The 24,544-nt window shown below is 37.0% G+C and overlaps 3 protein-coding genes across 3 annotated transcripts in view; 1 reads left to right on the top strand and 2 right to left on the bottom strand.

The window, feature by feature from the left end:
• wdr95 (WD40 repeat domain 95) overlaps positions 1-13,069 on the bottom strand; it is a 32,912-nt gene extending 19,843 nt beyond the window's left edge. Inside the window, exons 1-7 of the mRNA XM_078792666.1 lie at positions 12,232-13,069; positions 8,074-8,142; positions 6,932-7,073; positions 3,427-3,480; positions 3,271-3,348; positions 2,080-2,145; positions 20-253 (exon numbers count right to left, since the gene is read on the bottom strand). Of these exons, the coding sequence (XP_078648792.1) occupies positions 20-253; positions 2,080-2,145; positions 3,271-3,348; positions 3,427-3,480; positions 6,932-7,073; positions 8,074-8,142; positions 12,232-12,335 (747 nt within the window). The 5' untranslated portion in view covers positions 12,336-13,069. The remainder of the gene's footprint in view (positions 1-19; positions 254-2,079; positions 2,146-3,270; positions 3,349-3,426; positions 3,481-6,931; positions 7,074-8,073; positions 8,143-12,231) is intronic.
• On the top strand, positions 11,911-18,122 carry hmgb1b (high mobility group box 1b). Its single transcript, XM_058080582.2, has 5 exons — positions 11,911-12,104; positions 13,222-13,377; positions 13,463-13,608; positions 15,515-15,689; positions 17,553-18,122. The coding sequence occupies exons 2-5, from the start codon at positions 13,231-13,233 to the stop codon at positions 17,694-17,696; spliced, it is 612 nt and encodes a 203-aa protein (XP_057936565.1). The 5' UTR covers positions 11,911-12,104; positions 13,222-13,230; the 3' UTR covers positions 17,697-18,122.
• A 3,184-nt stretch (positions 18,123-21,306) lies between these two features.
• On the bottom strand, positions 21,307-22,257 carry LOC131134904 (olfactory receptor 52E8-like). The gene has a single exon (XM_058080591.2). It carries the CDS (start codon positions 22,255-22,257, stop codon positions 21,307-21,309), a length of 951 nt encoding a protein of 316 aa, XP_057936574.2.
• Positions 22,258-24,544: the final 2,287 nt, after the last annotated feature.

Here is a 24,544-nt window from a genome sequence, read left to right as displayed (position 1 = left end):
TTGTGACGTTAAAACGTACAAACATGTGTTTGGTTCTCAAAGGGTGAAGTTGAGGACTCCAGCAGGATATGGATCCATCTTCTTGCAATGTCATAACAACGCCGTCGGGGCTGTTGTGGATTTTGACCATAGGGCTGGCAGCGTGGCGTCTCGTTCTAATGGTGGCCGGAAGTCCGAAAGCGACACGTGTGCTCCGTCTTGATCGCCTCTCTTTTTCCTTGTACTCCTGCAGCATGTGTGCACTGAAGTTGCTCTGTGAAGGACATTGTCCAAACACAAAGTCATTGGTGATGTTCTGGTCATTCGGCATAAAGACTAAACCAAACTAGTCATCCGATTGACTGGCTGTGGTGACCGCAGAAGGAAAAAAATAAGAACGAGAAATTATTTAAACTCGTGGTTCTTCGTTTTTTTCACTAAGTACCACCTCAGTAGTACACAGAGGGACTTTAAAAACGCAATTTTTGTTGTGTCCGTTCCTTAGGACCATGGGGTTTAATTTGTAGTTTTTGTAGTCTTCAGCGAACCAAACCTACGGTCGTCCACGTCCCTGGGTCTCTGCAGCTGTGAAGTCTTTGAAGCAGTTCGGAATCGATCACAATCGACTTGGTCGCGCTTGGTCATGAAAATGTGTCTGGAGGCGGATAATTGTTCTGGAAGACTCCCATCCGTCTGGCTACCGCATCCCGGTGCATTCCTGCCATAAGCATGTCCATCGCCTGGTCTCTGGAATCTGTACTTAGTCATGGCATCGAGAACTCCCATTCGTCTGGCTACCGCATCCCGGTGCATTCCTGCCATCAGCATGTCCATCGCCTGGTCTCTGGAATCTGTACTTAGTCGTGGCATTGAGAACTCCCATCCGTCTGTCCATCGCCTGGTCTCTGGAATCTGTACTTAGTTGTGGCATCGAGAACTCCCATCCGTCTGTCCATCGCCTGGTCTCTGGAATCTGTACTTAGTTGTGGCATCGAGAACTCCCATCCGTCTGTCCATCGCCTGGTCTCTGGAATCTGTACTTAGTCGTGGCATCGAGAACTCCCATCCCCCTGGCTACCGCATCCCGGTGCATTCCTGCCATCAGCATGTCCATCGCCTGGTCTCTGGAATCTGTACTTAGTCGTGGCATCGAGAACTCCCATCCGTCTGTCCATCGCCTGGTCTCTGGAATCTGTACTTAGTCGTGGCATCGAGAACTCCCATCCGTCTGGTTCCACATTCCTGCCATAAGCATGTCCATCGCCTGGTCTCTGGAATCTGTACTTAGTCATGGCATCGAGAACTCCCATCCGTCTGTCCATTGCCTGGTCTCTGGAATCTGTACTTAGTCGTGGCATCGAGAACTCCCATCCGTCTGGTTCCACATTCCTGCCATAAGCATGTCCATCGCCTGGTCTCTGGAATCTGTACTTAGTCATGGCATCGAGAACTCCCACCCGTCTGTCCATTGCCTGGTCTCTGGAATCTGTACTTAGTCATGGCATCAAGAACTCCCATCCGTCTGGCTACCGCATCCCGGTGCTTTCCTGCCATCAGCATGTCCATCGCCTGGTCTCTGGAATCTGTACTTAGTCGTGGCATCGAGAATTTCCATCCGTCTGGCTACCGCATCCCTTCCATTAGCATGTCCATCGCCTGGTCTCTGGAATCTGTACTTAGTCATGGCATCGAGAACTCCCATCCGTTTGGCTACCGCATCCCTGCCATCAGCATGTCCATCGCCTGGTCTCTGGAATCTGTACTTAGTCGTGGCATCGAGAAACATTGAACAAATGACGCCATTTGGGTTGGTCTTTTACAGGCCATCCTAATGGTACATTGCTGGATAGTAATACTCAATAGTTACTCCCTTTTGAGACATACCACCAAGCTCCAGTGATTTTAAGGAGTGGTCCATGCAGGGAGACGATTATTTACTATGAGGCAATGATGTGTTTTTAAAGTCCCTCAGTATATTTTACTTTATTACCTCCGCTTTCCATCATGAATCAGGTAATTGACTACAGTACTACAGTGGAGTAAGAGGTTTTTGGTTCATTTCTGGTCTTCCAAAACATTACATTACTAGATATTACTTACCCATGAGATGGTTCCTTTCCCTGAGAAATCAATCTTCCTAAATAACCCTCCAATCAACCCTTGGTCCTGTGAAATTCAAGGAACAAAAGAAAGAAAATGAACAAATCTGTTGAAGGTGAAACCCTCAAACATCAATAAAAGGGCAACACAATCAAGTTTGTTATCCAAAACATGAGCAATGTCATTCACAGTCTTTGTGGTTGCTGACACAGTACTATTTCCAGGTATAAGACCCGACTGGGAAATGTTTAGGATACCATGTTCTGATAAGAAGGAACTAATTTGATTCCTTATCAGAAACTCTCATATGCATTACAAAGCGTAAACTCAGCAATGTTATTTATACAGTGTAGCAAGGAGTGTAATGGCCCCTACATTGGAGAGACCAAACAACTCTTACAGAAACGTGTGGTACAACGTAGCACCGCGTTTATTCGGGCCTGGACCAGCAGTTCATTTGCATCTCAAAAAATTTAAAAACGATATTCCGGATAGGGAAGACCGCTGGTTTGAAAGAGGTATGGAATCTATTCCATTGCATTTTCCCCAGCTTATTTAGGTCCAGGTCTTAGGGGCAGTAATTTCCATTGGGAATCCCAGACTTCCTGGTCTCCAGTTCCACTAGGAGGACACCAAGGCCAGTTGTGAGACATAGTCTCTTCAACATGTCCTAGGTTATGACCGGGGCCTCCTCCCGAACACCATCCCGCCCGAGCTCGTAGGGTGAGTCGGAGGACTCATTTTGACCGATTGGATCTGCAATTTTGGTCACGACCCAACGCTCATGACCATTGGTGAGTGTGCACACATACGTACTGTAGATCGGTACATTACAACGATCCGGATTACTGCAGATCCATCTGTCAACCTCACGCTCCATTCTACCTCGACCTTGTTTTGGATGACCGCGAATGGGTACTGATACTGAAGGGGAATTACAATACCGAGAGTCTTACCATGTTTGGCAAACATTTCTTTACGATATGGACAGAACTCTTCACATCAATGGACTTCAAGCCGTCTTTTTCGAATTCCTTTTAAATTGAGAGCTTTGCCATCAAGCTCAGCTCTATCTTCATAACGACCGTCCGGATTACTGCAGATCCACCTGCCATTCAACCTCGACCTAGTCTTGGATGACTGCGATTGGGTACAGATACTGAAGGGGAATTACAATACCGAGAGTCTTACCATGGTTGGCAAACATTTCTTTACGATATGGACAAAAATCTTCATATCAATGGACTTCAAGCCGTCTTTTTCGAATTCCTTTTAAAAAGTAAAAAAAAAAATCAAATGTACTTTTTATAAAACAAATAAACTGCAGCGTCTTTACAAGATGCATACCTCAAATGCCAGTTTCATCTTCTGGAGGCAATCAAGCGATATGCTTTCATCAATCTTGCCGTGGGGAGGGATTAAAAAAAAAAGTCATTAGGAGATAACATTGGACATTATCCATCATGCATGTTGAATCATTTCTAGTTACATGCTTGAGCGGCACGGTAGAACTAATATCTAAATTACATTTGGAAAATTACATTTCCACTCCACTCCATCTACTCACCACGCAGTTGACTGCAATGTCTGGGTGCTTAAAAACACAAATAAAAACACCTTAAATATAAAATATTTTTATTTTGTGTAGTTTTAATGCAACTTGTGTTTATAATTGCATTTGAATAAAAATATGTATTTTGCATAAAATTAGTACAGTATTGGCATTAATGCCCCATATTCACTTGATATCCAATATTTGTAGTATCGCCATGTTTAAATCTTGTGATGTTTAACCCTCCTCTTGTGTTAGGGTCGGCACCGACCCGTTTTACATTTTAATGCATAAAAAGAATCACATAACATTTGTTTATTGCAACAAGGCTTTTTGACTTTGTCAGGACACTATATTTCAGGGGTGTCAAACATGTGGCCCGCGGGCCAAATGTGGCCCGCAGGACACAAGTTTGAGGCCCCCGCCTTGATATGAAAGTTTAATGTTGATATGCATGCTGTATGGTATCATGTACCCAGAAAAAATTATTACGTTTGATTCATGTTCATGTTAAAGGTTAAATCACTGTTAATAGTTATCCCCCCTATCCGTGTGGAAGTGGTAAGTTTTTGGCTATTTAAGTTGAAAGGAAATAACTTGAAGGCTACCGTTTAGGTCGCTAGCTCTCTAGTTTGCGAGTTAGCATGTGTCTCAAGACCCTGCAGTTGCGCAATATGTTGTAAATAAAAAGAGTATAAATGTGACTATAGTCGTGTTTTGTCATGTCTACAGGGCTCTAATAATGCTTTGTTCATTTTAATCTGAAAAAAATCATTTGTCTACCCACCAACTATATGTGGTTTCTTAAGTTTTTATTATTTGCCGTTTTATTATTATTATATTTATTTATTACTGATTGATTGATTTTCTTTATTCTTGATTTGTTTATTTATTTTTCATCTTATTTTGTGTAGAAAAATAAAAAGTAAGATATTTGAGAACAGTGGAATGTTTTTTCAGAGCTTTTCTTGTAAAAAATTGGAACCAAAGCGAAGTTTTTTGAAATTTTCTTTTTTAAATAAATTGTTGTTTTTTTTGGAAAACCTGATGCGGCCCAGTCTCACCCAGACCCGAGCTCCAGTGGCCCCCAAGTAAATTGAGTTTGAGACCCCTGCTCTATTTCAACAAAATAAAACCCCCAAAAATAATTTTTACTACATTTTAAAATGGTCTGGTTGAAATTATGACCACTGTATTGTTAGGGTCGGTTTCTACCCGGTTATAATAATATGACTATAAAGCAATATTTTGAGCCAAAACTGAAATCATAAGTGTCCAATTAGCCAACACAATGACAACCAGCTCCTCTTCTCATCATGGAAGCTTCAGGGGATTCTCATTTTGACCGCTTTTCCAGTATACCAGCATAAAAACAACGTCCAGACATGTGAGGTGAATTCACTCATTTGATTGGCTGATTTCACATTTACAATTTGGATCATGGAAAGAATGGCAACAAGTACAGTGAACCAAGATCTGGACCTGTTCTGCTTTTTGATTTCAGTTTATACTAAAGTTCTGTTGCTGAAAACAATAACTTTTTCTACCTTTTTTTGACATGAATATATATGAGTCAAAATTCACCTCAACACCATAGATGTTTCTTTAGTGATTAACATTAAAATGAGAAAATAAATAAAACTAATTGATTTAAGAGATATGTTCTATCGCACTAAGTAATAGCCAATTAACAAAAGAACCTTCAACTTATTAATATGATTCTTTTGAGGTTCATTTTACCATTTTTGGTAATGGTAATGGTTTTATTTCATTTGAACATGACCATACAATGACATAATGGGTACCATAGTAAGTGTAAAATGTAAAATTTAGTACTTTTACAATCAGTAACTGTTACATTTGTTCACTTCCTGCTTTCCTAATATAGTTTAAGTCTATTAAAAAAATTATAAAATAATGTTTTTTATTGATTTTATTTTAAATTTTGTCAACTTCCTGCTTTCCTACTATAGTTTTAAGTTGTTTTTCAAATTTTTATATATTTTTTTATTTTTCTATTTTATTTTGTTCATGTACTGAAGTAGGAGGTGATATAGCCATACAATGACATAATGGGTACCATAGTAAAATATAAAATTTGTAACTGTTACATTTGTTCACTTCCTGCTTTCCTAATATAGTATACGTAAGTCTATTTTTAATTTTTTTTAATGTTTTTAATTTAAAAAATCATCAGATTCCAATTGAGTGCATCCCATAACCAGTTCCCAGTTCCACATGTCCAAAAGGAGTAGGAAGAAGCAACGCTGATTAAATCCTACCCCTCCATCTGGTACTTTTACAATCAGTAACTGTTACATTTGTTCACTTCCTGCTTTCCTAATATAGTTTTCAGTTGTTTAAAAATATATATATATTTTTAATTTTATTTTTTTCACGTACCGAAGTATGAGGTGATATGACCATATTTTTACAATCAGTAGCTGTCACATTTGTTCACTTCCTGCTTTCCTAATATAGTTTTGTTGTTTTTTTAATTTTTAAAATTTTATTTTTTTCACGTACCGAAGTACAAGGTGATATGACCATACTTTTACAATCAGTAAATGTTGCATTTGTTCACTTCCTGCTTTCCTAATATAGTTTTAAGCTTTTTTTTGTTTTTTTGTCCAAAAGGAGTAGGAAGAAGCAAAGCTTATTAAATCCTACCCCTCCATCTGGTACTTTTACAATCAGTAACTGTTACATTTGTTCACTTCCTGCTTTCCATAATACAGTTTAAGGTTTTTTGTTTTTTTTTTAATAATGCACCTCGTAACGAAGTACGATTTTGGAAATAGAAATCGAGGGGTAAAAAAAGGACAAAAACAGGCCTACATGCCCACACCAAAAGTATTAAAAGCAACATTTTCATGGATGAGGAAGCCTAAGAAGGTAACCAAGACATGAGAAGCTAATTTGATGGTAACTTATTGTTTTTAGTGTATTTTATAGCTGATTTAATACTCGGGTCAAAACCGACCCATTAAGACATGATACCAGAAAGCTAACAAAAGAGGAAGGTAAAATTTTTGGTGCAAAACATAATGATCCTCATCCTGGGGATGTATTGTTCTGAAAGTAAAACTGAAAGTAAAACAGATCACCAGGGTGATTTATTGAATCACTCTGGTTTCATGTGCCCCCTGCTGCTCAGGTAGAAGACTGTGACGTTAGTGACACCTTGAGGCTAAAACAGGCACTGTCAATCAATAGCATTACATAATGGAGGCCTTGTCATGAGAAGGTCAGTTTAGTTGACATTTAAAAGGGTCACATTGGCTTCTATCGAGGCTGAACCTTGAAGCTGAGAGCGGGATCGATGGCTCGGTGTTGCACCCCGGAGAGCGAGCGTCTTCGCCAGTTCTGCCCCAGCTGCTCCTCCTTATCGTCGTCACCCGGGTAGCATGAGCACCCCAAGCCCCCGGATTCGGAGGGAATGCTGGGAGAATGTAAAGGTTGTGTGGGTTACTGTAACGCGAAGAGATTGTCCTGCACAGTAACAGAGATTGTCTATTAACCAATAGATTAAATAATATTCAGTGATTGTCTATTAATCAACAGATTAATCAATATTCAGTGATTGTCAACATAACGCAAAGTAGCAAGCAATGTGCAAAGACACAAAATGTGGAGGAGTGACGAACATAGATGGGCTACTGCTGGGGTGTCCAAACTGCGGCCCAGGGGCCATTTGGACAGCAGTTTTTTTTTATTCTGATACAATTAAATAGGAAAACAAAAAACTGCAGAAAATATAGACGAGCAGTAATTTTACAAGAATAAGGTCAAAATATGAAGAGAAAAAAGTTATCACAATAACAAATAAAAAAGGTAGTCTTACAAGGAAAGTCGTTATATTATGAGGGGGAAAAAAATGCAATTTTTTTGGGGGAATTTTTTTTTTCAAAAATTGGAAAACAAAAATAAGAAATGTACAATAAGGGTGTTAGGTTGGGGGATATATTATGAAAATAAAGTCAAAATATTTTGGGGTGAAGTCATAATGTTACATAAAATATTACGAGAAAAAAAAATTAAACAAAAATAAAATTTAAAGATTTGTTTAAAATAATAACTAAATACATGCACAAATGAACAAAAAAGAGTATTATAATAATAATTAACACAATTTATTCAATTAACCGCAGTAGTTTCCGGGTGCGTAGTCCATAAAAATAACCACCAGGGTCTGTCATTAACAGCCAGTAGCAGCTGTGGCTGTGGGCAACCTCCGGATGTGGTTTTCATTCGCGCTACAAGATGGCAGTAACTGCAATACTAGTTAGGTAGCCACTGTGTTGTCATGACAACAGTAAACATCTAATCTGGATTCCAATTTGCTGCACAACATCGCATCCTCAGAGATTATAAATAATACAGAGCAATGACAGGAGATGCAAATTAACAAAATAATCGAGGACAGTATAAAAGAAGATTACCTGGGAACTTTTTGGCTTTGCAATCTTCCTGATGCGGATGAAGAGCGAGTCGTTCCGCTCAAGGGCATCCTAGTGGTTACAAAAAAATGTAAAAAAAAAAATGTAAGAAGAATAACAGTTGAGTTCCAAGTGTTAGCAAATGTCCTTCGTTGTCGTGTCAACCACACCAGACGTCACATGTGGACGCTCGTCATGTTACACCTGAGAGGAGCAGGTGGTCACTAAGAAACCTAAGAGAGTGAAATACAAGCCGTCACTTGCAAGACACAAGTCGCTTACACATCAGGGCTGCTCACAAGCTACTGATAGGAGGGTATGAAATGTTCCATCCATTCATTTTCTGTGCCACTTATTTTCATAAGGGTTGCGAGCGTATGCTGGAGCCTATTGTATGAAATGTTTTAAGGTTATTACTTTCGTGAACATTTTAAGATTTTAATACTTTAGGGGAAAAAACAAAAATATAAAAAAATTAAAACATTATTTAAAATAATTAGGTTTTTTGCAATTTTAAAATATGTATGTAAAAATAAATTTGCATACATTTTATATTCATAAAATATAAAAGAATAATAGAGAAAAAAATTTAATATTACATATTTTCCTTGTGGACCAGATATTTCCATTTTTGTGAGTTTATAACTTTAAAAGAATAATTAATATAATAAAAAATCTAATTATTTTTAAATAAGTTTAATTAAAAGATAATTACAAATATGTTTTTTACAAACATCTATTGTATTCAAGATTGAACTTTATTGTGTGTTTTGGTAAGCACTTTAATTTCATTGTGTCATAACAATGACAATAAATATTATATTCTTCTTTATTTTGCAACTTTTTAATATGTATGTAAAAATAAATTTGTGTCGTAAGTTTGTGTCGTAGCTGTGCTTTGCAATATGCGCTGACATACTTACATACATCTTCCATTCATAAAATATGAAAGAATAATGGAAAAAATATATATATTACATATTTTCCTTGTGAACCAGATATTTCCATTTTTATGAGTTTAAAACTTTTAAAAATATGTATGTAAAAAGAAATTTGTGTCATAGCTGTGATTTGCAATAAGCTCTGATATACTTACATAAATTTTCCATTCATAAAATATAAAAGAATTTTAAAAAATCATATTATATATTTTCCTTATGTACCAGATAAAAAAAGAAAGAAATAAAAAATAATTAATATAATAAAAATATAATTATTTAGAATAAGATTAATTAAGATAATTAAGATAATCAAGATAATTAAGCTAATTACAATTATGTTTTTACAAACATCTATTGAATCATAATTAAACTTTATTGTGTTTTTTGGTATGCACTGGTATGCACTTTAATTTCATTGTATCATATCAATGACAATAAATATTCTATTCTTTTTTTTGCGATTTTAAAATATACAGTGAAGAAAATAAGTATTTGAACACCCTGCTATTTTGCTATTTCTCCCACTTAGAAATCATGGAGGGGTCTGAAATTTTCATCGTAGGTGCATGTCCACTGTGAGAGAGATAAACTAAAAAGAAAAATCCAGAAATCACAATGCATGATTTTTTAACAATTTACTTGTGTGATACAGCTGCAAATAAGTATTTGAACACCTGTGTATCATCTAGAATTCTGACCCTGAAAGACCTGTTAGTCTGCCCATTAGAAGTCCACCTGCACTCCATGTATCATCCTGAATCAGATGCACCTGTTTGAGGTCGTTAGCTGCATAAAGACACCTGTCCACCCCATACAATCAGTAAGACTTTAACTTGTAACATGGCGAAGACCAAAGAGCTGTCCAAAGACACCAGAGACAAAATTGTACACCTCCACAAGGCTGGAAAGGGCTACGGAGCAATTACCAAGCAGCTTGGTGAAAAAAGGTCCACTGTTGGAGCTATCATTAGAAAATGGAAGAAGCTAAACATGACGGTCAATCTCAATCGGAGTGGAGCCCCATGCAAGATATCACCTCGTGGGGTCTCAATGATTCTAAGAAAGGTGAGGAATCAGCCCAGAACTACACGACAGGACTTGGTCAATGACCTGAAAAGAGCTGGGACCACCGTTTCCAAGGTTACTGTAGGTAATACACTAAGACGTCATGATGTGAAATCATGCATGGCACGAAAGGTTCCCCTGCTTAAACCAGCACATGTCAAGGCCCGTCTTAAGTTTGCATATGACCATTTGGATGATACAGAGGAGTCATGGGAGAAAGTTTTATGGTCAGATGAGACCAAAATAGAACTTTTTGGTCATAATTCCAATAAGCGTGTTTGGAGGAAGAAGAATGAAGAGTACAATCCGAAGAACACCATCCCTACTGTGAAGCATGGGGGTGGTAGCATCATGCTTTGGGGGTGTTTTTCTGCACATGGGACAGGACGAGTGCACTGCATTAAAGAGAGGATGACTGGGGCCGTGTATTGTGAGATTTTGGGGAACAACCTCCTTCCCTCTGTCAGAGCATTGAAGATGGGTCGTGGCTGGGTCTTCCAACACGACAACGACCCGAAGCACACAGCCAGGAAAACCAAGGAGTGGCTCCGTAAGAAGCATATCAAGGTTCTAGCATGGCCCAGCCAGTCTCCAGACCTGAACCCAATCGAAAATCTTTGGAGGGAGCTCAAACTCCGTGTTTCTCAGCGACAGCCCAGAAACCTGACTGATCTAGAGAAGATCTGTGTGGAGGAGTGGGCCAAGATCCCTCCTGCAGTGTGTGCAAACCTGGTGAAAAACTACAGGAAACGTTTGACCTCTGTAATAGCAAACAAAGGCTACTGTACCAAATATTAACATTCATTTTCTCAGGTGTTCAAATACTTATTTGCAGCTGTATCACACAAATAAATTGTTAAAAAATCATGCATTGTGATTTCTGGATTTTTCTTTTTAGTTTATCTCTCTCACAGTGGACATGCACCTACGATGAAAATTTCAGACCCCTCCATGATTTCTAAGTGGGAGAAATAGCAAAATAGCAGGGTGTTCAAATACTTATTTTCTTCACTGTATATGTAAAAAAAAATTTGTGTCGTAGATGTGATTTGCAATATGCTCTGACATACTTACATACATTTTCCATTCATAAAATATAAAAGAATAATGGGAAAAAAATCATATATTATTTATTTTCCTTCTGGACCAGATATTTCCATTTTTGTGAGTTTAAAACTTTTTTTAAAAATTAAAAAATAATATAATAAAAATAAAATTATTTAGAAATAGGATTTCTAAATAATTATACTTTTATTATATTTATAATTTTAAGGTAATTATCTTTTAATTAATCTTATTTCTAAATAATTATATTTTTCTTATATTCATAATTTAAAAAATTGTTTAAGCTTTAAACTCACAAAAATTGAAATATCTGGTCCACAAGGAAAGTTTGTAATATACGTTAAATATGTTGGATTCATAATTGAACTTTATTGTGTGTTTTGGTATGCACTGGTATTTTGTTGTATCATAACAATGACAATAAATATTCTATTCTTCTGTTCTTTTCTATTTTTAAAGTGTAATTGCTGCGATGTCATCCCTAGCCACTAGGGGTGCTGTGACGTACTTACCCACATTTTTAATTAATTTCTTCCCTCCTCTGTTGCTTTTTCTGTATCCTTTTTTGGCATTTCTGAGGGAAATTGAAATAAATTATAGTTTGCTTTACCGGCGCAATTCCTGCAATCGTATCACAATAATACCACGTGATTTACTCGGTTTACGATCCTACTCTTCTTTTGCTTTGCACGCGTTTTGCAGCCCTAAAAGTTCACTATAGCCTTGCCGCTGTTTGCCATTCAAGTTTAGCGCCATACTGTCCAGCTGCAGACAACCAACCGTCCCATCAGTGGAAGCGTGTGCTTGCCCAATTAGACACTACCGGCGCTCGGCTGCAGCCAATGTCCGCCAGTCAGGCTCCTAACAATCAGGATAAACACACACAAGCACCCCTGCGCACTCACCGTGCTTTTTTTGTCCCATTGTCTTGAGACGTAGCGACACGGCAGCTGTCCTCCAGCGGTAAGCGTCATTTAACAACTTGTGTTTTGTTGCGGGTTTTGTGTGCAAAAGTGTGCGTACGTGTGCGAACCGCAATGCGTTGTGCCGCACATACAAGGTTAAGTTGCGTGTGAATGAACGGGCTTACTTTGAATGACAGCGACAGGATAGGAAGGATGCTAGCAAGGAGCGTCGCACATCTGCATGCGTGCGTGCGTGTTTGTCACTTGTCTTTGCGGATGTCCCCGACATTTATATGGTCCACGGGAGCGTGGACTCAAGTGAGGGAAAGGGGGTGACTCCTCCCTCACAATGTCAACACACGCTGTGGGTCAGCGTAACGTCCGTCATTGTGTCACTATGGAGCGCTCGCTAGGCTAATATAGCATGCTAGCGAGCGAGCGCTAACATAGCATGCTATGTTAGCCTAGCCTAGCCCGGCAGTAATGGCTTTTTGATGTTAGCAGTGATGCCAACAAGGATGTGACCGTAGCAAACCGCTTATTACAGGCTCTGCTGTCGTTTCCACCTTAAATGTTAACTTTCTCTATAGTGTGAACACGGCGAATTAAAGCGGTTTATTCTCCATTTTAATCGCCGCTTGGTGTTAGCATGTCTGCTAGCACCGATACTAATACGCCGGAGGCCATTTTAGTCGCCGCTTGGTGTTAGCATGGCTGCTATCACCGATGCTAATACGCTGGAGGCCATTTTAATCACAGGTTGGTTAGCTTGTGTGCTAACAGCTAGCACCGATGCTAATAAAGCTGGAGGACACAAAGCCAGCGCTTAAGCGTAAGGCGGAGCTAATGCTAATGTCTTCATTAACTAGCAACAATACCGGCAACATTTTTTTTCACGTCCTTCTAAAACGCACCTACACGCATGATGTCTATTAAGTAGCAAATTTGCTTTTAAATTATAAAAATGTGTAAATTGTGATTAATATTGCAGCATCATGGTGGTCCCTTATGTACAAAGGATAATCAGTCAGCCCCCACCAACTCCTCCCTCTCCATCCGCATTAAACAATAGACAAAGACCAGACGATGGCCCACATTTACATATTGCCTGTGCCCCTCCGGTCTAGGTAGACGTGCATTTGAATCACAATCCTTTTTATTCTTTTTGTGTTCAGCATAAAAAGATGGGCAAGGATCCAAAGAAGCCCCGGGGCAAGATGTCCTCCTACGCGTACTTTGTGCAAACATGCCGAGAGGAGCACAAGAAGAAGCACCCCGAGGCCAGCGTCAACTTTGCAGAGTTCTCCAAGAAATGCTCAGAGCGATGGAAGGTAGGGGCGTCTATTCCAGCTTAAATCTTTTACGTTAACATTTATATTGTTGCAAAACTGACATTTTGTTTTTAAATGTTATCAGACGATGTCCCCGAAGGAGAAAGGTAAATTTGAAGATATGGCCAAGCAGGACAAGGTGCGTTATGAGGCGGAGATGAAGAATTACATCCCACCTAAGGGGCAGAAGATGAAGCGGTTTAAGGACCCCAATGCCCCTAAGAGACCACCGTGAGTACACTTCATTAACAGCAAGTCCAGTAACGGTACCCCGGGGGTTGACATGTGCCCTTTTGCTTAAATTATATTTCCACAAAGTCCTGATGGGGGGTGGGGGACGAGGGGACAAGTTACAGGCCGCTAATGGCCATGGGTAACCCTTTGGACACATCTGCCTTAAGTGACCTTGGGGACACGGTCCTGTATTTTTTTCAATTAAAATAGTATTTTATGAGTATTTTTTTGTTTTTAGACATTTTTACAATTCTAAGAAGTCACTAAGAAACTGAAGAGAGTGAAATACAAGCAAGTCGCTTCCACATCAGGGCTGCTCACAAGCTACTGATAGAGTATGAAATGTTCCATCCATCCATTTTCTGTGCCACTCTTTTTCATTAGGGTTGCGAGCGTATGCTGGAGCCTATTGTATGAAATGGTTTAAGGTTGTTACTTTCATGAACATTTTAATACTTTAGGGGAAAAAACATAAATATAAAAAATTCTAACATTATTTATAATAATGACTTTTTTTGCAATTTTAAAATATGTATGTAAAAATAAATTTGTGCCGTAGCTGTGATTTGCAATATGCTTTGACATATTTATATACATTTTCCATTCATAAAATATAAAAGCATAATACAAAAAAATCGTATATGATATATTTTCCTTGTGGACCAGATATTTCCATTTTTGTGAGTTTAAACCTTAAAATATTTAAAAAAAAATAATGAATATAATAAAAAAATAATTATTTGGAAATAAGATTAATTAAAAGATAATTACAAACATCTATTGGATTTATGATTGAACTTTATTGTGTGTTTTGGTATGCACTTCAATTTCATTGAATCATGACAAGGACAATAAATATTTTATTATTCTTTATTTTGCGATTTTAAAATATGTATGTAAAAAATAAGCTTATGTCGAAGCTGTGATTTGCAATATGCTCTGACATACTTGCATACAATTTCCATTCATACAACATAAAAGAATAATGGAAAAAAATAATACATGACATATTTTCCTTGTGGACCAGATATTTCCATTTTTGTGAGTTTAAAACTTGAAAGAAAAAAAAAGAATGAATATAATATCATTTAGAATTAAGATTAATTAAAAGATAATTACAAATATGTTTTTACAAACATCTATTGGACTCATGATTGCATGTTTCTTGTGTGTTTTGGTATGCACTTTAATTTCGTTGTATCATGGCAATGACAATAAATATATATATTTTTTTTCAATTTTAAAATATGCATGTAAAAATAAATTTGTGTCGTAGCTGTGATTTGCAATATGCTCTGACATACTTGCATACATTTTCCATTCAGAAAATATAAACGAATAGAAAAAAAATCATATTACATATTTTCCTTGTAGACCAGATATTTCCATTTTTGTGAGTTTAAACTTAAAAAAAAATGTGGCTTTTATAATAATGTGATTTTTAGAATTCTGTGTGTGCCTTTTTGTAAATACAGGTCAAATTTGCCAGAGGCTAATGATTTTAAATAAATTTAATATGACCGCTTGCCTTAAGTATTTATTTTTCTATTTGTCCACCAGATGTCACTATTTTACCCCCATTGAAAGCATGCAGCTAACGCCGATTAACTGTTTTCTGCCCTGCTACTGAAATGGTCTCTATTGGTGTTAAAGTGGTGCAGAGATTTAAAAAAATGTGTATATTTATAGTATAGATTTATTTTTTTTTATGTTTTTTAACGTCCGTTGGGAATATTGGAAAAGTAACACTTGGAACTGATCGTAAACGGAAGCTTCCTTCACACAGCGCATTCCCGCCTTTGCCGTTATCAATCGAGTTGAGACTCAACAGCACCTCTGTTCGACTTGATCGGTGCTGATCCCAGCTACGCTCACTCAGCGTCTCTTCTGTGCCGCCATGCAGGTCTGCGTTCTTCCTCTTCTGTGCCGACTTCCGCCCCAAGGTCAAGGGCGAGAATCCGGGGCTGTCAATCGGCGACACGGCTAAGAAGCTGGGAGAGATGTGGAATGGCTCCTCCATGGAGGACAAGCAGCCGTACGAGAAGAAGGCGGCCAAGTTGAAGGAGAAATACGACAAGGTGAGCGCAGAGCGAAGGATTTGGGTGCGCTTGTTGTGGAAAATCTTTTTACTTTGAAAGGAAGGCACCAGAAACGCATAGCGGCACCTTTTTATGACAAGCTTGTAAGATCAAGTGTAAATAGGATATATCTTACATTTTTGTAGATGTACATGTATACATATATGAAATATATACACATATTACGTGCGGAGTACCCCAGGGGTCAATACTGGGACCAAAACTGTTCAAATTGTACATCAATGATATCTCCAAAGTTACCAAAGACTTAAAGCTGGTATCATTTGCGGATGATACCACTGCTTTTTGTTCTGGACGGAGTACAGATGAAATCATTAGAAAGGTCAGAGAAGAAATGGTCACACTAAAAAGATGCTTTGATGATAATAGATTGTCCTTGAACCTAAATAAAACTAAAATCATGCTGTTTGCTAACAGCAGAAAGGAGACGCACCAGCAAATACAAATAGACGGTGTAGACATTGAAAGGGTGAAGGAAAATACATTTCTGGGGATCACAATAGATGAAAATATGAGCTGGAAACCTCATATTACAAATATACAACATAAGGTGGCCAGAAATATTTCAATATTGAACAAAGCAAAATTTGTTCTCAATCCGAAATCACTCCACACTCTTTATTGCTCTCTGGTTCTACCATATCTTACTTATTGTGTGGAAATATGGGCTAATAACTATAAAAGCAATCTTCACTGGCTAAATGTACTGCAAAAAAGGTCAGTAAGGATAATTCATAATGCCGCCTACAGAGAACATACTAACTCCTTATTTCTAAAATCACAAATACTTCAACTTGCTGATATAGTTCATCTTCAAACAGCTAAAATAATGCATAAGGCTAAAAATAAGCAATTAGCTAAAAATGTCATCCAATACTTCTCTACAAGAGAGGAGAAATATGATCTGGGGGGGGTACATTTGAAACACTTAACAGAAAGCAGGAAGTGAACAAATGTAACAGTTACTGATTGTAAAAAAAAATAAATAAAATAAAAACAAAAAAAAACCTTAAACTATATTAGGAAAGCAGGAAGTGAATCAATGTAACAGTTACTGATTGTAAAAGTAAAGGATGCTCATATCACCTCCTACTTTGGTACGGGACTAAAAAAAAAAATTCATTCATTCATTTTCTACCGCTTTTTCCTCACGAGGGTCGGGGGAGGTGCTGGAGCCTATCCCAGCTGTCTTCGGGCAAGAGGCGGGGTACACCCTGGACTGGTGGCCAGCCAGTCACAGGGCACATATAGACAAACAACCATTCACACTCACATTCATACCTATGGACAATTTGGAGTGGCCAATTAACCTAGCATGTTTTTGGAATGTCGGAGGAAACCGGAGTACCCGGAGAAAACTCACGCATGCACGGGGAGAACATGCAAACTCCACACAGAGATGGCCGAGGGTGGAAAAAATATAAATTAATTAGAAAAATTTAAATGAATAAATTTATAAAATAAAAATTAGTAAAATAAATTAAAAACAAAGCAAAAAAAAACTTAAATTATATTAGGAAAGCAGGAAGTGAACAAATGTAACAGTTACTGATTGTAAAAAAAAAAAAAAAAACAAACATACTAGGAAAGCAGGAAGTGAACAAATGTAACAGTTACTGATTGTAAAAAAATAAAAACAAAAAAAACCTTAAATTAAATTAGGAAAGCAGGAAGTGAACAAATGTAACAGTTAGTGATTGCTTTGCTTCTTCCTACTCCTTTTGGACATGTGGAACTGGGAACTGATTATGGGATGCACTCAATTGGAATCTGATGCATGTTCAAATGAAATAAAACCATTACTTTACGAAGTAAAAAAAAAAACCAACTGCGTTCCCACAGGACATCGTGGCCTACCGCACAAAGGGCAAAGTAGACTCCGGCTCTGCTGCAGCCGCCGCAGCGGCAGATGACGATGAGGAGGACGAGGAGGATGAAGACGAAGAGGGCGAAGACGACGATGAAGACGACGAGGAGGATGAGTAGTTGTCAGGGAGGAAGGGGCGGGGGCCTGATATTGGTCGATTCCGTATATAACCAACCACAATGTACTCCAGCCACCACGTTGACGTCAATAATGTGTATATTTAATGTTTTTACGATGTACTGTACAGTGTTAAAAAAAAAAAAGAAACAAAAACAAAAAACAAAACCACATATCTTCCCTTTTGGGACTTCTCTGGTGGTCCTTCTTTATCACTGCCGTCTCCGTCGGCAGGACAGTATTAGTCTTTAGGTGTTTCCACTCAAAAATGAGACTTCTGAGTTGATTGTAAGGTATTGTTATTTTTTTTATTACTTTTTTCATGTGCCATCCTGTATTTTTATTGTCATTTGAATACCACACCACTATGAAGTGCAGCTGTCGACATTCCAGAATGTCCTATTTAATTGAATAAATGTTTTTCTGTTTTTTTGTTCTTTTAAGAAGTCATTCGTTGGAATCCCGCGTTTCAAAAACATGCTAGGTTAATTGGCAAATGTTTTTTACGGTGAAGTCAATCATACCCTAATAAGGATAAGCCGCATAAAAATGGATGGATGGCTTCCCTCCACTACTTCATTGTCCTTTCTGCTGATTAGAGTTTATATTTAATATACTATATATTATTTTAAAAACCTTGAAAATTAGATTAAAGCAAGTGTTGCCATGCATTTAGTTCAGGGGTCTCAATTTACTTGGGGGCCACTGGAGCTCAGGTCGGGGTGAGACTGGACCGCATCAGGTTTTCCAAAAAAAAAAAGCATATATTAAAAACAAAAAAATTTAAAAAACTTCGCTTTGGTTCCAATTTTCTACAAGAAAAGCTCTGATAAAACATTCCACTGTTCTCAAATATCTTAATTTTTATTTTTCTACACAAAATAAGATGAAAAATAAATAAATCAAGAATAAAGAAAATCATTCAATCAGTAATAAATAAATATAATAATAATAAAAACTTAGCACATATAGTTGGTGGGTAGACAAATTATTTTTTTCAGATCAAAATGAACAAAGCATTATTAGAGCCCTGTAGACATGACAAAACACGACTATAGTCACATTTATACTCTTTTTATTTACAACATATTGCGCAACTGCAGGGTCTTGAGACACATGCTAACTCGCAAACTAGAGCTAGCCACCTAAACGGTAGCCTTCAAGTTATTTCCTTTCAACTTAAATAGCCAAAAACTTACCACTTCCACATGGATAGGGAGGATAACTATTAACAGTTATTTAACCTTTAACATGAACATTAATCAAACGTAATAATTTTTTTTGGGTACATGATACCATACAGCATCCATATCAAACTTGCGTGGGCCGCACTAACATTAAACTTTCATATCAAGGTGGGGGCCTCAAACTAGTGTCCTGCGGGCCACATTTGGCCTGCGGGCCGCATGTTTGAGACCCCTGATTTAGTGTTTTTCTAATGTATTTTGTCATATATATATATATATAACAAATATTTTTTTTAAATGCTCAGAAAATTTAACGTTAAGGTGACGTCAAAAGCTAATTTTAAATACTTATTTTTTTATTTTTTTGTTATTTATTATGATTATTATTATTTTATGTTATGTGGATTATTGGATTATTCAGCATGTTCTCAGCAATGGTCAGGAATAAAAAAAGGCCATATTTATCAGCAAAATAATATATCCAACCCGTGTTATTTCTGCATTTTATTAAAATGCACCAGAAATTGCAATTTTAAAAAAAGCTCATAAAAATAACCTACAAGTATTATGTTCCCGCTGATTACATCTAAATGCAAAATGTTGATTGAAAAACAAAAATTCACGTCATGTTACACTAAAAGTTACATTATGACAAATGAATAACATAAAAATATTACATTGAATATGAGTACAAGCATAATGGCAGATTAAATTATGAAACTATATTGTTTTTTTCAGCAAAGTACACACAAAATAGCAATAAATCAAGCAAAATGAGAACCAGCACAGACAACATTTCTAATATTCCATTTGTTTTTTTGAATGTGTGTTTTCTTCCTGATCACATACACTGTAAAAGAAAAAATCCAAGTTGACTCAACTTAAAAAAATTTGTAATTGTAATCCAAATTTCTGTTTGGTAGCCTATTGTTTTGTAACAAAATAGTTGATTTAACATGGCATTTCTCTTTGTTATGATTTAAGAAGCTGATACGTTCTGTAAAAAAATTGACCCAACTTAAAAATGTTTTAACCTCGCTGCCTTTTTCATTCAATTCCAACTTTCTCCAACTTAAAAGACCAAGTTCACGTGACTTGTTGCTTTGTTTTGGGAACTTTCTTTATTAGGTCAAATAAATATTTTTGTTGTACAAACAATAGAACTCAAGTCATCTCAACTCACTTTTGATTTAGTCTAATTAGCTCAAGTAAATTCAACTCACAATTACATTGAAATTAATTGAAAATGAGTTGAGATGACTTGATTTACGACCAAAATATTTGGTTATTTGACCTAAAAAATGAAGTTCCCACAACAAATCAATAAGTCACGTCAACTTGGTCATTTCAACTCACAACTAAGTTTTTCCATATTAAAAGACCAAGTTCACGTGAACTTATTGATTTGTTTTGGGAAAACTAGAAACATTTCTAGTTGTCTAGTGCGTTGACCTCACGCACAAAAATAAGTTGACGGAACTAAAAGCTAAAAAAAAATTTTTTACAGTGTAAGGATAAAACATTAAATTACATTTTTTTTTTGCATCGTAGCTGATTAACATTCAAGAAAAAAGCGAGCAAAATTACCTAAAAATTACCTAAAATCAAATGATTAGCAAAGCTAATAATAAAAGAAAGAATATTATTGCCATGTTACGTTAAAACATTAAATTACATTAAAAAAAAGTGCATCGTAGCTGATTAACATTCAAGTAAAAAAGCGAGCAAAATTACCTAAAAATTACCTAAAAATTACCTAAAATCAAATGATTAGCAAAGCTAATAATAAAAGAAAGAATATTATTGCCATGTTATGTTAAAACGTTAAATTACATAAAAAAAGTGCATCGTAGCTGATTAACATTCAAGTAAAAAAGCGAGCAAAATTACCTAAAATTACCTAAAAATTACCTAAAAATTAACAAAAAATTAACTAAAAATTACCTAAAATCAAATGATTAAGAAAGCTAATAATAAAAGAAAGAATATTATTGCCATCTTATGTTAAAACGTTAAATTACATTAAAAAAGTGCATCGTAGCTGATTAATATTCAAGTAAAAAAGCGAGCAAAATTACCTAAAAATTACCTAAAAATTACCTAAAAATTACCTAAAAATTACCTAAAAATTACCTAAAAATTACCTAAAAATTAACTTAAAAATTAACTTAAAAATTACCTAAAATCAAATGATTAGCAAAGCTAATAATAAAAGAAAGAATATTATTGCCATGTTTTGTTAAAACGTTAAATTACATCTAAAAAAATGCATCGTAGCTGATTAACATTCAAATAAAAAAGCAAGCAAAATTACCTTAAAAATACCCAAAGATTACCTAAAAATTACCTAAAAATGACCTAAAATCAAATGATTAGCAAAGCTAATAATAAAAGAAAGAATATAAATTAGAATTATAATTAGACGTTACTGTGCTCCTGTTTTCCTTCTGTAGAACTTCCTTTTCAGCTTCTCCTTAATTTCCTGCGTTTTGAAGCAGTAGATGACCGGGTTGATGGCGGCGGGCAAGAGACTGTACGTCATGACCATGATGATCCGAATGGGCGCGCTGAAGGTGAAGCCCACGTTATTGGCCACGTACACGAAGCACCTAGGCATGTAGTAAAGACACGTGACGAGCAGCTGCGGTGTGCACGTGGACAGCGTCTTTCTACGCCCGACGCCGCTGGACATCCTCATTACGGTCACGATGATAAAAAAGTAGGAAAAGATAACAAACGCAAGCGGGAAAAGCAGGCTGAACATAGCGAGACCAAAAGCAACGATCTGAACCTTGTACACGTTCTCGCACGCCAGCGCCGTGATAGCGATATGGTCGCAGTAGCACTGAACGATCAAGTTGGAGTCGCAGTACGGCAATGTCAGCGCGTCCAAGACGATGCCCACCATCCAGGAAATGGGCATCAGCCAGGACGCCCCGCACAGCACGGTCACGGCGGCGTTGGTGAAGATGGTGGCGTAGCGTAACGGGAGACAAACGGCCAAGAAGCGATCCAACGCCATCACCATCAAGATGAAGGAGTGCGTGGCGCCCAGGAAGTGAACAAAGTACATCTGAACAAAACAAGTGGAAAAAGCGATGACGCTATCGCCTAACCAGTACTTCCATATGATCTTCGGCAGGGTAACGGTCCCGAATGCTAAATCGGAGAGAGCCAAGTGGCAGAAGATCAAATACGTCGGCTTTTGAAGCATCCGGTCCATCTTAATGATGACTAAAATGAAAATATTCCCCACGGCGATGGCGAGGAAGACAACCAGAAGCAAGATGGACACGGGAGTGTAATACATTGCAGGAAGGCCTGGAAATCCAAGAAGAATGAAGTGTCTAATCCTGGTCACGTTGGTGGACAGCATCTTCCCTGGATGTTCAAGATCTGGATCTGCAAAGAGAACATACAAGTCGTTGCGTGTTTCAAACCAAAGCGACAAAACGTGCCACACCTTGTCAGGCTCATCCTGCAACATCTCACCTGAGTGTCGCCTCACCTGCTCAAACCCTCCGTTGATACCTTATTTTATGTGAACACCCCCCCCCCCATACCCTACCCACCCCCACCCGGTGGATTGACGTTTCTTGATGTTGACACACTGCATGTAACTGATATGCTGACAAAAAACATATTTAGAGTATATTTGATATATTTTTATAGACCTGTTGATGTTAACACCAAAACAACAAAAAAAACAACTTAAAACTATATTAGGAAAGCAGGAAGTTGACAAAAATGAAATAAAAACATTTTTTTGAATTAAAAACATTTTTAAAAATTTAAAAAATAGACTTAAACTATATTAGGAAAGCAGGAAGTGAACAAATGTAACTGTTACTGATTGTAAAAGTACTCATTTTTACATTTTACAGTTACTATGGTACCCATTATGTCATTGTATGGTCATATCACCTCCTACTTTGGTACGTGAAAAAAATAAAATTAAAAATTAAAGATATATACAAATTAAAAAAAAAACAAACTTAAAACTATATTAGGAAAGCAGGAAGTTGACAAAAATATACATATTTTTAAAATAAAAAATATTTAAAAAATAGACTTAAAATAAATAAAATAAAAACAAAAAAAACTTAAATTATATTAGGAAAGCAGGAAGTGAACAAATGTAACAGTTACTGATTGTAAAAGTAATGGATGCTCATATCACCTCCTACTTTGGTACGGGACTAAAATAAATAAAATAAATTAATTAAAAAAATTAAAATGAATAAATTTATACCATAAAATTAGTAAAATAAATTAAACAAAAAACAAAGCAAAAAACCCTTAAATTATATTAGGAAAGCAGGAAGTGAACAAATGTAAGTTACTGATTGTAAAAAAAAATTAAAAGACCTTAAACTATATTAGGAAAGCAGGAAGTGAACAAATGTAACAGTTACTGATTGTAAAAGTGCCAGATGGAGGGGTAGGATTTAATAAGCTTTGCTTCTTCCTACTCCTTTTGGACATGTGGAACTGGGAACTGATTATGGGATGCACTCAATTGGAATCTGATGAATTTTTAAATTAAAAACATTTTAAAAAAAATGTAAAAATAGACTTAAACTATATTAGGAAAGCAGGAAGTGAACAAATGTAACAGTTACTGATTTTAAAAGTACTCATTTTTACATTTTACAGTTACTATGGTACCCATTATGTCATTGTATGGTCATATCACCTCCTACTTCGGTACATGCAGTACAGTAAAAGCATTCAAACACTGATTTAATCATCCTAATGAATTATAACCCCCCAGGGGTGACATGAAGAAGTGTTGAGGAACCCCCCCACTGTGTATTGAAATTGATTGGTGGTGTTATCCCTTGTGTTTAATGCTGGTCTCTTGGCACTGGGCCTTTAATACAGTAGGCGTGTGCGTCATCACAGTATTGTCACTGACTAATGCAGCACAGGATGAGTACATGTGTATATAATATATAGTATATAATATATAGTACATAGTATATAGTAATCCCTTGTTTATGTTTACAGTGCATCCGGAAAGTATTCACAGCGCTTCACTTTTTCTACATTTTGTCATGTTACAGCCTCATTCCAAACTGAATTAAATTCATCTCTTACCTCAAAATTCTACACAAAATCCTCCATTATGACAATGTGAAAAAAGGTTTTTTTGACATGTTTTGAATTTATTAAAAATAGAAAACCAAAAAAAAATCACATTTACATGAAAGCCACTCCTTAGTAAAAGGAACACGGCAGCCCGTCTGGAATTTGCCAAAAAGCACCTGAATGACTCTCAGACCATGAGAAACAAAATTCTCTGGTCTGATGGCTTTCGTCTGGCCACTCTACCATACAGGCCTGATTGGTGGATTGCTGCAGAGATGGTTGTCCTTCTGGAAGGCTCTCCTCTCTCCACAGAGGAACGCTGGAGCTCTGACAGAGTGACCATCGGGGCCTTGGTCACCTCCCTGACTAAGGCCCTTCTTCCCCGATCGCTCAGTTTAGAAGGCCGGCCAGCTCTAGGAAGAGTCCTGGTGGTTCCAAACGTCTTCCATGTACGAATAATGGAGGCCACTGTGCTCATTGGGACCTTCAAAGCAGCAGAAATGTTTCTGTATCCTTCCCCAGATTTGTGCCTCAAGACAATCCTGTCTCGCAGGTCTACAGACAGTTCTTTT

This window comes from Doryrhamphus excisus, linkage group LG8 (genome assembly GCF_037039965.1).
Source record: "Doryrhamphus excisus strain RoL-2023G ecotype Guam linkage group LG8, RoL_Dexc_Guam_v1.1, whole genome shotgun sequence".
In the NCBI taxonomy this organism is placed as follows: domain Eukaryota; kingdom Metazoa; phylum Chordata; class Actinopteri; order Syngnathiformes; family Syngnathidae; genus Doryrhamphus; species Doryrhamphus excisus.
The sequence above is the reverse complement of the archived record's forward strand: the minus strand, read 5'-3'. Positions and strand labels throughout refer to the sequence as shown.